We start from the raw sequence: 12,345 nt of genomic DNA on the forward strand, positions 1-12,345 counted from the left end.
CTGTTTTCAATTCTGGGTCAAATCACTGTTCCTTTTTCTGGAGAATCCAAATGTGCGATAAGATATGGGGGTTCCCATTTGAAATTTTAAAGTTACCCTCCGTACCCCTGAAATGGTTGGGGATAGGGGGTTGCGTTTGATATTGAATACCTTTTTCAAAATTATTTAACACATGTTTTTGTTTGTTTTGCTGATCTGTATATTTCGCAAGATATTGGACCGCTCCGGGACTTTTTCCGCACCCTGTATATGTATGTTCACAGCAAAAACTGAGGTGTTGAAACAACACAAAATGACTACCACTTTAGCGTGTTACTTGTGTGTCAATTCAATACCAAGCACATCACCTTCAGAGCATATAAGAAATACCTACAGTACACTGAGAAAAATTCGTTCTCCGGACAGCGGTATATTGTACAAATATACGGAATCCTCTTGCTTACTACAGAAATCAGTACGGAGCATACGTTATCCATATGCTACATAGGCACTGTCCTTAGATGTTACATCATGCCATTGCAGGATGCCTGATATCTTACAGTCTTCCTTATATTACATACAAGTATGTATGTTACCTTCGTCAGCTAGATGTTATATACGTCCCTTTGTATGTGAGATTCTGGCCGCCTATATTGTTTCATACGGAAAGTACGTATAGATTGAACAATTATACAGAAAGTATTATAAACCATGCGTTTCCAGTTATACGTTTGCTGTACGTTAAGTCCAAAAACTACAGGAATTACACATGTAACCTATCTTTTTAAGTACGCCACATACGATTTTTTTCTCAGTGTAGCTACTGGCTGTGAGTATTTGTATTGTCTTTTATTGTTTGGTATGAGCAAAACTTTGTGAAATATATTTCGCATTTGTGGCAAGTAACTAATAACATTCTATGTTTTCTGTAATCGGCCACAATAATATTGTTGTAAACCTATGAATCATCTGACAACAGTTACACAGTTAGCAGTTCTTTCATCTATTTTCTTTATCTGTTATTCTGGTGTCTCAGCATGTACGAGCAGAACAGAACTGCTCGTATGAACAGAAGGTGGCAGAACTGTTGCCTATGTAACTGTTGTCAGACGATTCACAGGTTTACAACAATATTATTATGACCGATTACAGAAAACATAAAACATTATTCGTTACTTGGCATAGGTGCCAAAGATATTTTTTAAAGCTTTGCTCATTTTAAACGATAAATACCAATGCAAATTCTCTCAGGTAGTAACTAATTATTTCTGATATGCTCGAAAGGCGATGCGACAGACCAACTGGCAGCAATACACGGACCTTCTGGCAGCGTTGGTGGACCCTCGTCTCCCGTTACGCACCCCCGAAGACATCAACGCAGCAGTAGCATCCTTAACCTCCAACATCCTCACTGCGATGGATGTGACCACCACCACCAGCAACAATCCATCTCACCAGCAGCAACCAGACCCGGCAGAGGCTCGCAACTCGGCACTCATCCACCTCAAACGAACAGCACGAAAACTTTGGAAGCGAACACGACACCCAGAATACAAGCGTGTATGGAACTCCCTTTCCAAAAGAATAAAGAAGAGACTGCTACGCAGGCGTCTGCAGAAGTGGAATGACACCCTACAGGAGATGGACACACCTTCACGCGACTTTTGGCGACTAGTCAGAAAACTTGCCCGACCAACTGGCCCACCACGTGCACAACCCCTCAGAGGTCCCCAAGGATTGGTGTACAAACCGGAAGAGCAAGCCACCCTCTTTGCGGACTACCTGGAAGGTGCTTTTCAACCGAATGATATACAGCCTGACGCCGAGACGCTGGCGGCAGTTCAGCACTCCATCCACACTGCCAATCACCTTCAACTGTTGAACCACCCCCCACTGGTACGCCCAAGAGAAGTGGAACAAATTGTAAAGCATCTCCCGACCCACCGTGCCGCTGGACCGGATCGTATCCCACCACAAGCGCTCAAACACGCACCAAGGAAAGTCATAGTGCTCCTTTGCCGTTTGATCAACGCCATCTTCAACACAGGCCACTTCCCCCCAGCCTGGAAGGACGCACGAGTCATACTCATCCCTAAGACGCTGGGGAACAGATCAGAACTCAAAAACCACCGCCCTGTCAGTTTGTTATCTCACCTCAGCAAACTTGTGGAAAGGGTCATCCAACGGCGCCTGCAGCAGCATGTCACGACCCAGGACGTTCTCCCGCCGCATCAATTTGGTTTTCGACCAGGCCACGGCACGACAGTCCAACTAGTGCGAGTGGCAGATGACATCACTTTCAGATTTAACGAACGTGGGCACACTTTAGGCCTTTTCTTGGACATAGAAAAGGCCTTTGACAAAGTGTTTCACGAAGGTCTCATTCATAAACTCATGCAAGCGAGTTTCCCAACCTACCTCGTGAAACTGTTACACAACTATCTGCAAAACAGGAGTTTCCATGTACACCATGCAGGCCATACCACCACGTCAAGAAGTATTCGAGCGGGAGTTCCGCAGGGTTCCTGCCTCTCCCCCATTCTCTACAACGTATATACCAGCGACATCCCTCAGACCGCCAACACCACCACTGCCACATATGCCGATGACACCGCACTGTTTGCCAGCCATCTGAATCACCGGTATGCAGAAGTCTATTTGCAGCGACACATCCACATGTTGGAAAACTGGACACGGAATTGGCGCATCAAGATAAATCCCAACAAGACCACCCTGGTGGACTTTACAAAAAACAGGAAGCAGAGACCCATCCACCTCTCACTACAAGGAACCAACCTCCCACTCAGTTCCCAAGCAAAGTACCTCGGTGTCATCCTCGACAAGAAACTTTCCTTCATCCCCCACCTCTCCACGACAGCGAAGAAGGCGACACAACGCTTCCGAGCCCTCCTTCCGCTCTTCCTGAGCCCCCAAATCACCCATGAAACCAAGCTTCACGTCTACAAGATGTGCATCAGATCGGTGCTGCTGTACGCCCACCAAGCTTGGGGCCACGTCCCACACACACATCTCCGCCAGCTGCAAGTGGTTCAGAACAAAACTGCGAGAGCAATCACAGGACACTCGTGGGACACCAGGGTGGCTCAACTTCATGAAGATCTCAACTTGGCGACGCTGAATGAGGTCAGACAACAACAATCAGCTTCCTTCTGGCGCCAGGTCAGAAGTTCTGCATACCCACACATTGAGAACATCGCCACCAACGAACCAAGAAGACATTTGTACAGGATGCCTCGCCCCTGAACACCCCAGATGACCAGCCCGGAGCCAGCGACAGTTGCGGCCCCGAAGAACAGTTACGCCACTGAAAACAAGCCACGCTGCAACAAACATGGAAGGCAAGGGCTCAAGCCCGTCACTTCACTACTCAACAACAGCCACGACAATGACTGACTGACTGACTTGGTGCTGAATTAACACACAAGTAACACGCTAAAGTGGTAGTCATTTTGTGTTGTTTCAAAACTTCATTTTTTACAGTGTACAGACAGACAGATAAATGGATCGATAGATGGAGAGATTCGGAAACAACACCAACACGATTTTAGATTTTTTTTAAAAGAAACATTCTGTCCCTTGTCATGGGTGCCGATCTTATGGGGTCGAGGGGCCACAATGTTTGCTTGGATCCCCATATTTGTATTAAAATTCCCATTGACGTCTTGTAGATCATGTCTGCCGTGTAGCTTGGGCCCATCCAAAGTTAACAAAGAAAAAAAGGAGGAACTGCTTATTGTGCAATTACAGTACGACAAACTTGTGGAAAACAATAATCTTATACACTACCTACGCTGTAGTAGTAGTAGTAGTAGTACTAATAGCAATCGCAACTTATTACAGTAGGCGATCTATTATCTGACATATTATTATTATTATTATTATTATTATTATTAGTAGTAGTAGTAGTAGTAGTAGTAGTAGTAGTAGTAGTAGTAGTAGTAGTAGTAGTAACACTAGTAGTAATCTTAGAAGCATAGGCGGATCCAGGACGGACTTCTGGGGGGGGCGGTGGGTTGTAATACTACTACTTAGAGCTAATTTTAAGAATTCCAAACTTTGGGATGGGTTTTATATATATATAAAATAAAAAAACTCCTCTGGGGGGAGGCAATTGCCCCGATGGCCCCCACTGGATCCGCCACTGCCTAGAAGTAATTTTAAGTCTAGTGTTCTTATCTTCTTCTTTATTTGTTTGTTTCAACTGGTTGAAAAGCTTATATATACCATAGCGTCTCTTCTACTCGCTATATATATATATATATATATATATATATATATATATATATATATATATATATATATATATATATATATATATATATATATATATACACTGTATTTTAATATTGTGACATGTTTCGTGCTATTTTCTCGTTCTTATTTTCCTTTTTAAATTTGCATCTTAAGTTATTGCAATCTACTGTTGTTGATACCATAAAAATACTGTATTGTTGCTCAGAAGCTGAGCGCGGCATTGAAATGAAGATTACTATTACAGTAGGAAGTCGAAAATCCGAACTAATTGGGATTACAGGTAGTTCGGATTTTCGAAAATGACCAAGAAAATGCCATTTAGGCTTAAATATGCTGTACGTATGTTCTTTTATCAATACAGTGGTTATACAGTACATACAGCAATTACAATACCGTACGTACCGACTACTTACATTTAATGTTTCTGAAGAACCTGCTCGTACACTAAGTTACACTGTTCTTGTAACTCACACTTAAAACTAATTTCTATATTCCTAAGGGACAATAAAAATATAAATATGTGACAAATAGTTGCATATGAATGAGCTTTTGTAAGAACACTGACTTCACACAATGCCGAAGGACAACCCTATTGTTTGTTTATCGATAGCGCGAAGAAAAAAAAAATGTAAAAAGCTTCTAGGGACTGCGTTTGGATTTTTGACATTTCGGATTTTTGACGTTTGGATTATTGACGTCCTACTGTATTATTAAACTTCTAAACTAAGATCTGTATAAGTGTCAAAAGATACACAATAACACACTGAGCAAGGCTATGTGATAATATGCAATAAAACAGTATCTCGTAACGGTTTCAACACAATAACTGTGTCTTCATCAGACTTCCACCTTCCCTAGTCTGATGGGAGTGGAAGTCTGATGAAGACACAGTTATTGTGTTGAAACCGTTACGTAATACTGATTTTTCTGCATATTATCACAGCCTTGCTCAGTGTGTTATTGTGTATTAGTACAAAACGGAAACAAGGCCTGATAGAATAGTGTCAAAAGACTATGTTCGTTCGTCCGTCCTGTCGGCAGATATCAGCAAAAACGGGAAGTTTCTTTCTTTTCTTTCTTTTTTTAATTGATTCAGCATTAGAATAGGTTCTATCTCCTCCGTTGATCTTTTTTCAAATCGGAAGTGGCAGAAATAAACCATTTCTGATTTTAACATTTATCGACATAGAACAAAACCGGTAACAAATAGCAATAAATCTGCTTTTTACAATTAATTCAGCGTCTCGATCGAATATAATTACCATCTACAGCACTTAAAACAAAACTGGAAATGGGTAAAATTTACTAGTACTTCCGGTTTTAATACTGAATTCCATAGAACAAAAACGGTAAAAGATATCAACTTTTTTTTTCTTTTTTGCAATCGACTCCGAGTCCAAAGAAGAGATTCCATCTTTCTCCTTAAAATCCTCTAACCTAACAGAAAGTAGTAAAACACAATCATTTCCAGTTTCAATTATCGCCATAGAACAAAAACGATAGCAGATAGCAACAAGTGGTTTTTGACAATCGATTCAGCGTCTGAAGACAACTTACCATTACCCGATTACCCGCAATATTACCAAAACCGGAAGTGGTTGTAATTTACTTGTACTTCTGGTTTCAATATTGATTTTCATTGAGCGAAAATGGTTAAAATATATTTATAAGCGTTTTTTCTTTTTCTTTCTTTCTTTTTCTTTTTTTCTTTTTCTTTTTTGCTGTCAATTCAGCGTCGCAAGAATAAGCTCCATTTCCCTTGTTAACCCTTTATTTACATCGGAAGGGGTTATAAATTTTTCCCAGTTTCAGCATTGATCGCCATACCAAAAATGATAATATAGAGACAAACGGTTTTCAGCAGTTGATTTAGCGTCTCGTGAAAACATACCATCACCATTCGCAACATTCTACCAAAATTGAAAGTAGTTGAAATTTGCTAGTACTGCCGAATTCAATATTTATTTCCATAGAGCAAAAAACGGTAAGAGATGTCGAAAAGCGGTTTTCTGAGCCAAATACAGTGTTCGAAGAATGAGTTTTGTCTCGACTTTTATTTTCTGTTCGAACCGGAAATTGTGAAAATTTTACTATTTCCGGTTGCAACACTGATCGCATAATGGATGAAACGGAAATAAACAGCGACAAACAGTTTTTTTTATATGCAAACAGGAAAGCAAAAATATATATTTCTCCTCTAAAAGATAACGAGTCATGGCTTTTTTTAAAACATGTGTTCAGTGCTGAGGAACAGGTTCTATCTTTGATTGTATATCTTTATTGCAACCAAATTTATAGATATATACTAGTTGCAGTTTCACCATTGAATTCACATAGTTTGAAGGTCTATGTAGTTTTACACTGTGAAATGTAAGTCACTTGTTTTTTTTTAATTATTTTTTTAGATTTGGAAGGAAGAAAGCCCTGTTGATCTCGTTCTTGGTGTCACTGTTAGCAGGAACTGGACAAGTTTTCGCTCCAAACTATGAAACATTCGTTAGTCTACTTTTCATTGCTGCTGCTGGCAACGCTGCTATATATCCTGTTATTTACGTTTTAGGTAAGTGAACTTGCTTTCCAACATCTACAGTAAGTGTAGATGTACAATACACTACAGTATGTGTAGTGTACAGTAATACTGAAAATGTAATAGTAGAGTTCCTAGGCGAATCAAACTGATGCTTATTTCCTTACATGAGGGTAACTTATGGCTTATGGCATTGATAGAGAGGAAGTGTTCAAGTTTACAATACAATAGACGTAAAGATAAAAACATTATTGGGTACGTTTACTTTAAAACATTTAATAAATAAACATTTAATAACTCCAACCAGTATATCAGCACTAGATCAGATTATTCTAAACTGTGACCACTTGAGCTCAAGGACGCAAGTGATTAGTACCGGATTTTCTGATCATGAAGCTCAGATTGCTGAAATATGTGATAAACACTTCTCTGTAACTCAAAAGTGTAAGAAATATAGTGTAAGAACTTTCAAAGTTACAAGGGTATTCAGTAATCAAAATATCAATTATTTCAATTATTTACTTAGTCACGAAACATGGGAAGGTGTACTTTCATTAAACAGCGCAAATGATATATATAGTGAATTTATAAAACGTTTTGCTTACAATTTTAATATAGCTTTTCCTAAAATGAAACTCGTGTTAAAATCCCAGAAGAAGGGGCAATGGGTTACTCCTGAAGTACTAAAAGCAAGTGCTACAAACATAAATTTACATAAACTTAGTAAGGTTTTTAAAACAGGTTGTGCAAAGTCCTACTATAAACAATATAAAAAAAGGTACAAGGAACTAATTAGAACGACTGAAAGGAACTACGACCAACTTAAACTTGTTTATGCATCGAATAAAACTAAAACCATGTGGAACATTATAAATAAAGAACTAAATGGTGACAAAGAGACACCATATGTGGATACAATAATACATGAAGGGAACAGTGTATCAGACCCAAGGGAAAAAGCAGAAATATTTAATAATTTTTTTATAAATGTTGTCGCAAAAATTATGGATGATGACAAAGTAAATAAATGTAAACAGAATGGCCACAAAGTAGTTACTGTATATAATTTTAAACAAAGTTCAAATAAATGTGAAAAAACAATCTTTCTACAGCCAGTATCAGAAGATGAAATAGCAAATATAATAAAATCTCTCAAAAACAAAAATACAGCTGGAATTGATGAAATCTCAGATAATTTATTGAAAAGATGTTTCAATCAGGTGACAAAGCCACTTTGTCATTTAGCAAATATATCACTTACAAATGGCGAGTATCCAGAAAAGTTAAAAATTGCGAAAGTTAAGCCCTTGTTTAAAAAAGGTGAAACGCAAAACATAAATAACTACAGACCAATATCTCTCCTACCTGTCGTTGGAAAAGTTTTGGAAAAAATTATGTATAACAGGGTAATTAATTTTTTATTGAAAGAAAATGTTATCTCAACAAAACAATATGGCTTCCTTAAAGGTCGATCTGCAAACACGGCAATATTTAATTTCATTGAGAAAATAAGAAATATATGGTAAAGCAAGGGACTGGTTTAGTTCGTACTTAAAAAATCGTAGGCAGGTCGTAGAAATAACGCATAAGAATAACAACATTGTAGAAAGCTATTTATCAGATGAATTATATATAAAACACGGAATTCCACAAGGATCTATTCTAGGGCCATTGCTCTTCCTTTTATATATTAATGATTTTGAAAAAAGCATATCTTCGGCAGATGTCACCCTTTTCGCTGACGATACCACTCTACTAGTGAGTGGAAAAAATAAAAAAAATATTGGAACATAATGCTAGGCAAACACTGAGTGTAGTATCTCTTTGGATGAAGAACAATAATCTCTTTGTTAAAGTTGAAAAATCCATTGCTATAAATTTTCATAACAAGTGCAGTAAACCAATATACCCTAACCTATATCTGAACGAAAATAAAATTAACTATACAACACACTGTTCGTTTTTAGGTCTTACTATAGATCATAACCTGACATGGGAATTTCATATAGAGTCAGTTATTAATAAATTAAATAGAATATGTTATGCACTAAGGATTATTAGAAAGAAGGTAAATTTAAAATTAGCTAAAATCTTGTACCATTCGTGTTTTAACTCTATCTTGCAATATGGTATCATGTTCTGGGGAAATTCAAGTCAGAGATTTAATGTTTTCAAAATTCAGAAGAAAGCCATAAGAATACTCTGTGATAAGAAGCCGATTTTTTCTTGTAGACATTTGTTTAAGGAGGTCAATATACTTCCTCTGGATAGTTTATATTTGTATCGTCTCTTTTTTTATTTGAAAGAACACTCATCGGCATTCGTAACAAATAAGGATGTACATAATCATAATACGCGAAATGAGAATGATTTTCATTTGTGTAATCACCTGTCAGCAATGTATCAAAAAAGTGTAAGTTATGGTGGTGTTAAGTTGTACAACATGTTGCCTATTGATATAAAGTATGAAGAAAATATGAAAAGGTTCAGACAAAAGTTAAAATTATTTCTATTAGAAAATTCTTGTTATACGATTGAGGAGTACGTAAATATCATGACAAGGTAATATTACTTTATTTTACTCATGTAAATTTTTTTGTACATATGACGCATGTTACACTTACTTGAGGACATTCCTCGTACTTGTAAGTTCATACAAAAGAAATAAATACAATACAATACAATGCAATAGCCACTGTCTTTTAATGTATGCACTTTTGGTCATGTGGCACACATCTGCACAGTAATCAAATTCTTACCAAGTACGGTGAAATCTGTCCGGAGTATTGATCTGCCTTGCACTTGTTATCCTGGGAGCCAGAGCCGGCCCTAGGCAATTTGTTGCCCCATTCAGTGGCATCATTTTCCACCCCCTTTCTCCAGAAAGAATAAATCTTAAAAGCCAAGATTTTAAGTATGCTACCCCATCATGAACAACGAAGGGGAAGGAAAAGCACTCGTTCAAATTTTAACTGTTGGTATCTCCGTTCTTAGAGTGTGGATCAATATTTAGGGATTTTTGTGTCTCGGAAAGATGTACTGAAAGTCTCATCTCGAAAATTATAACTATTTCTATTGGAAGACTTCGGTCCAGCGCCGTAACTTAAATTTTTTCTTGGGGGGGGGGGGAGAAGCATTAATACGCGTATTTGGGCCCCCTAGAAACAGTTGTTTTTTCTGATTCTTGGGCCTCTCTTTCCATCTTTCTCTTACTCTGTATGGACTTCCCGGTGCCTGTTGGCTCTCCCGTACGGCAAAGTCTGCGGGGCCGTTACTTACGAGCCCGTTCCATACATGACAAATTAATTAAGGGGACAATATTGACAATTCTCAAAGGGATACGAATAAATATTATTTCTAGGGCCCCTAATAGTAGACTTTTTTATTACCGAAATGGGCCCACGACTCATTTTTGTTTTATTTACCTTTTGTGTACTGTTTTGTTTATGTAATGTAGTGAACCTGTTTGATGCTTCATTTATAATTTCATGTTCGAATCGTATATGGAGTAAGATAATTTTGTCTTAAAATGGGCCCCTTTGAATAGTAGGGAGCATCCCTTGGGGGCAGTTGCCCCCTGCCCCCAGAAGTTACGGCCCTGTCTCGGTCGCGTCTCGTTTCGTCTTATGGGTAGCACTACTCCTTAATGATACCCTGGGAACATCATTTAGTAGACATTTTTTGTTTGGGAAATGTGTCAAAATAAATCTTGTAACTTCCTGCAGTGGGTAACATAGACAGATATTATGATTAGGGGCCGCGGTGGCTCAGTGGAAGAGCGTTCATCTCTGGTGCATGGGGCCCTTGGTTCGAACCTGGATCGCGCCTAGTGAGCTTTGTAGTGGACAAACATCGTATGCGTGGATTTTCTCGGGGTTCTCCCATTTCTTACCACTTTCTTAATTCCACCAACTCATTCTTAGCCTTTCCGGCATAAACGTGGGATGTAAAACTTAAAGATTTCCTTTCATTTTCAAAGATTATGATTATGTAACATTTTTCGATACGCATATTTCTTTGAAATTGTTTTTATCTATTAAGAAATGGTTATTGTAATAGCTTGTGTTTGGAAATTTGTCATGTTATATTTTTCCAGGTGTTGAACTGGTAGGACCGTCAAAGAGAGAAATGGCGGCTACAATAATTGCTTGGTTCTTCTCTTTCGGAGAAGTATACGTGGCCGCCTTGGCTTGGGGTTTACAGAACTGGAAATATTATCAACTTCTTATCTCCTGTCCTCTAATTTTCTTCCTTTCGTATTACTGGTAAGTTACATTCTTTGTTTTCTTTCTCTCTTTCCCTGTCTCTCTCTCTTTTTGTTTTAATTTAATCTTCGGTGCCTACGAGGCAGGAACACTTCGAACAAAATTGTAACAGAAATGAACATTCTTTTTTAAAAAATAAAGCTGACAGGATTAAGAGATATACAGATGGTGATCAGAAAAATGGAAACACCTGTAGTTGGCAACACGTCAGATGTATGGGTTGGCAATGGTGTCGTGGCGCCCGCAGCGCCGGACCGCTGGTGGTGGTGTGTTAGGTCGGTCTCCATACTACGTCAGGCGCAGTGGAACAGCAGTGTTCAGGGGCTGCAGCAGACGGAGGTAATGTAAAATGGGAGACCTCTCAGATTTTCATAGAGGGCAAATTGTTGGTGAGCGGTTATGTGGAGTGAGTGTTGCGGCAGTGACTACTGTGTTAGGTGTGTCGCGTGGGACAGTGTCGAAGGTGATGACGGCCTACACAACACACGGGAAAACCACATCGGGGAAGCGGAACAGTGGGCGGAAGAAAATCATGAGTGACAGGTCCCGCCGGGTATTAAAGCGCATTGTCACGCAGAACCGTCGTGCCACTGCGGAGCAAGTGACGGAGGAACTCAATCAGCACCTCCCCCACCCCGTTTCGACAATCACAGTCCGCTGCGAATTACATGACATGAACTTACGGGGTCGTGTTGCACGGGCCAAACCGCTCATCAGGGACAATAACGCTTTCGTACGCCGAAAATGGTGCCGCGACCATGCAACTTGGACCGTTGATGACTGGAAACGTGTGATATGGTCGAATGAGTCATGCTTCACCCTATTCCCAACCACGGGCTGTGTTTATGTGTGGAGAACGCCCAAAGAAGCTTATGATCTGCAGTGTCTCCGCCCAACTGTGAAACATGGCGGCGGCTCGGTGATGCTGTGGGCCGCCATATCATGGTTTTCAATGGGTCTTGTGGTTACACTTAGCGGACGAATCACTGCCAACGATTATGTCGCAATTTTAGGAGACCACTTGCATTCTATGGTCCGGATGTTGTTCCCGGACAATGACGCCATCTTCCAGGATGATAATGCACCCATTCACACAGCTGGCGTTGTTGCAGTGTGGTTTGAGGAACATCGGGATGAAGTTCAACACCTCCCCTGGCCCGCCCAACCCCCAGATCTCAACATAATTGAACATCTGTGGTCCGTCTTGGAAACACGACTCCGGTGACGATTTCCACCTCCATCCTCTCTCACAGAACTGGCCGATGCCCTGCACGAGGAATGGTGTAAAATTCCACTTGC

General features: G+C 39.5%; 1 protein-coding gene across 1 annotated transcript in view; it reads left to right on the plus strand.

Annotated features, from left to right (window-relative positions):
- Nucleotides 1-12,345, plus strand: part of LOC145664290 (organic cation transporter protein-like) — a 284,988-nt gene that overhangs the window by 209,036 nt on the left and 63,607 nt on the right. The window contains exons 5-6 of the mRNA XM_081730831.1: nt 6,660-6,814; nt 10,878-11,046. Coding sequence (XP_081586957.1) covers nt 6,660-6,814; nt 10,878-11,046 — 324 coding nt within the window. The remainder of the gene's footprint in view (nt 1-6,659; nt 6,815-10,877; nt 11,047-12,345) is intronic.

This window comes from Thermobia domestica, chromosome 1 (assembly GCF_964235325.1).
Source record: "Thermobia domestica chromosome 1, izTheDome1.hap1.1, whole genome shotgun sequence".
Lineage (NCBI taxonomy): Eukaryota > Metazoa > Arthropoda > Insecta > Zygentoma > Lepismatidae > Thermobia > Thermobia domestica.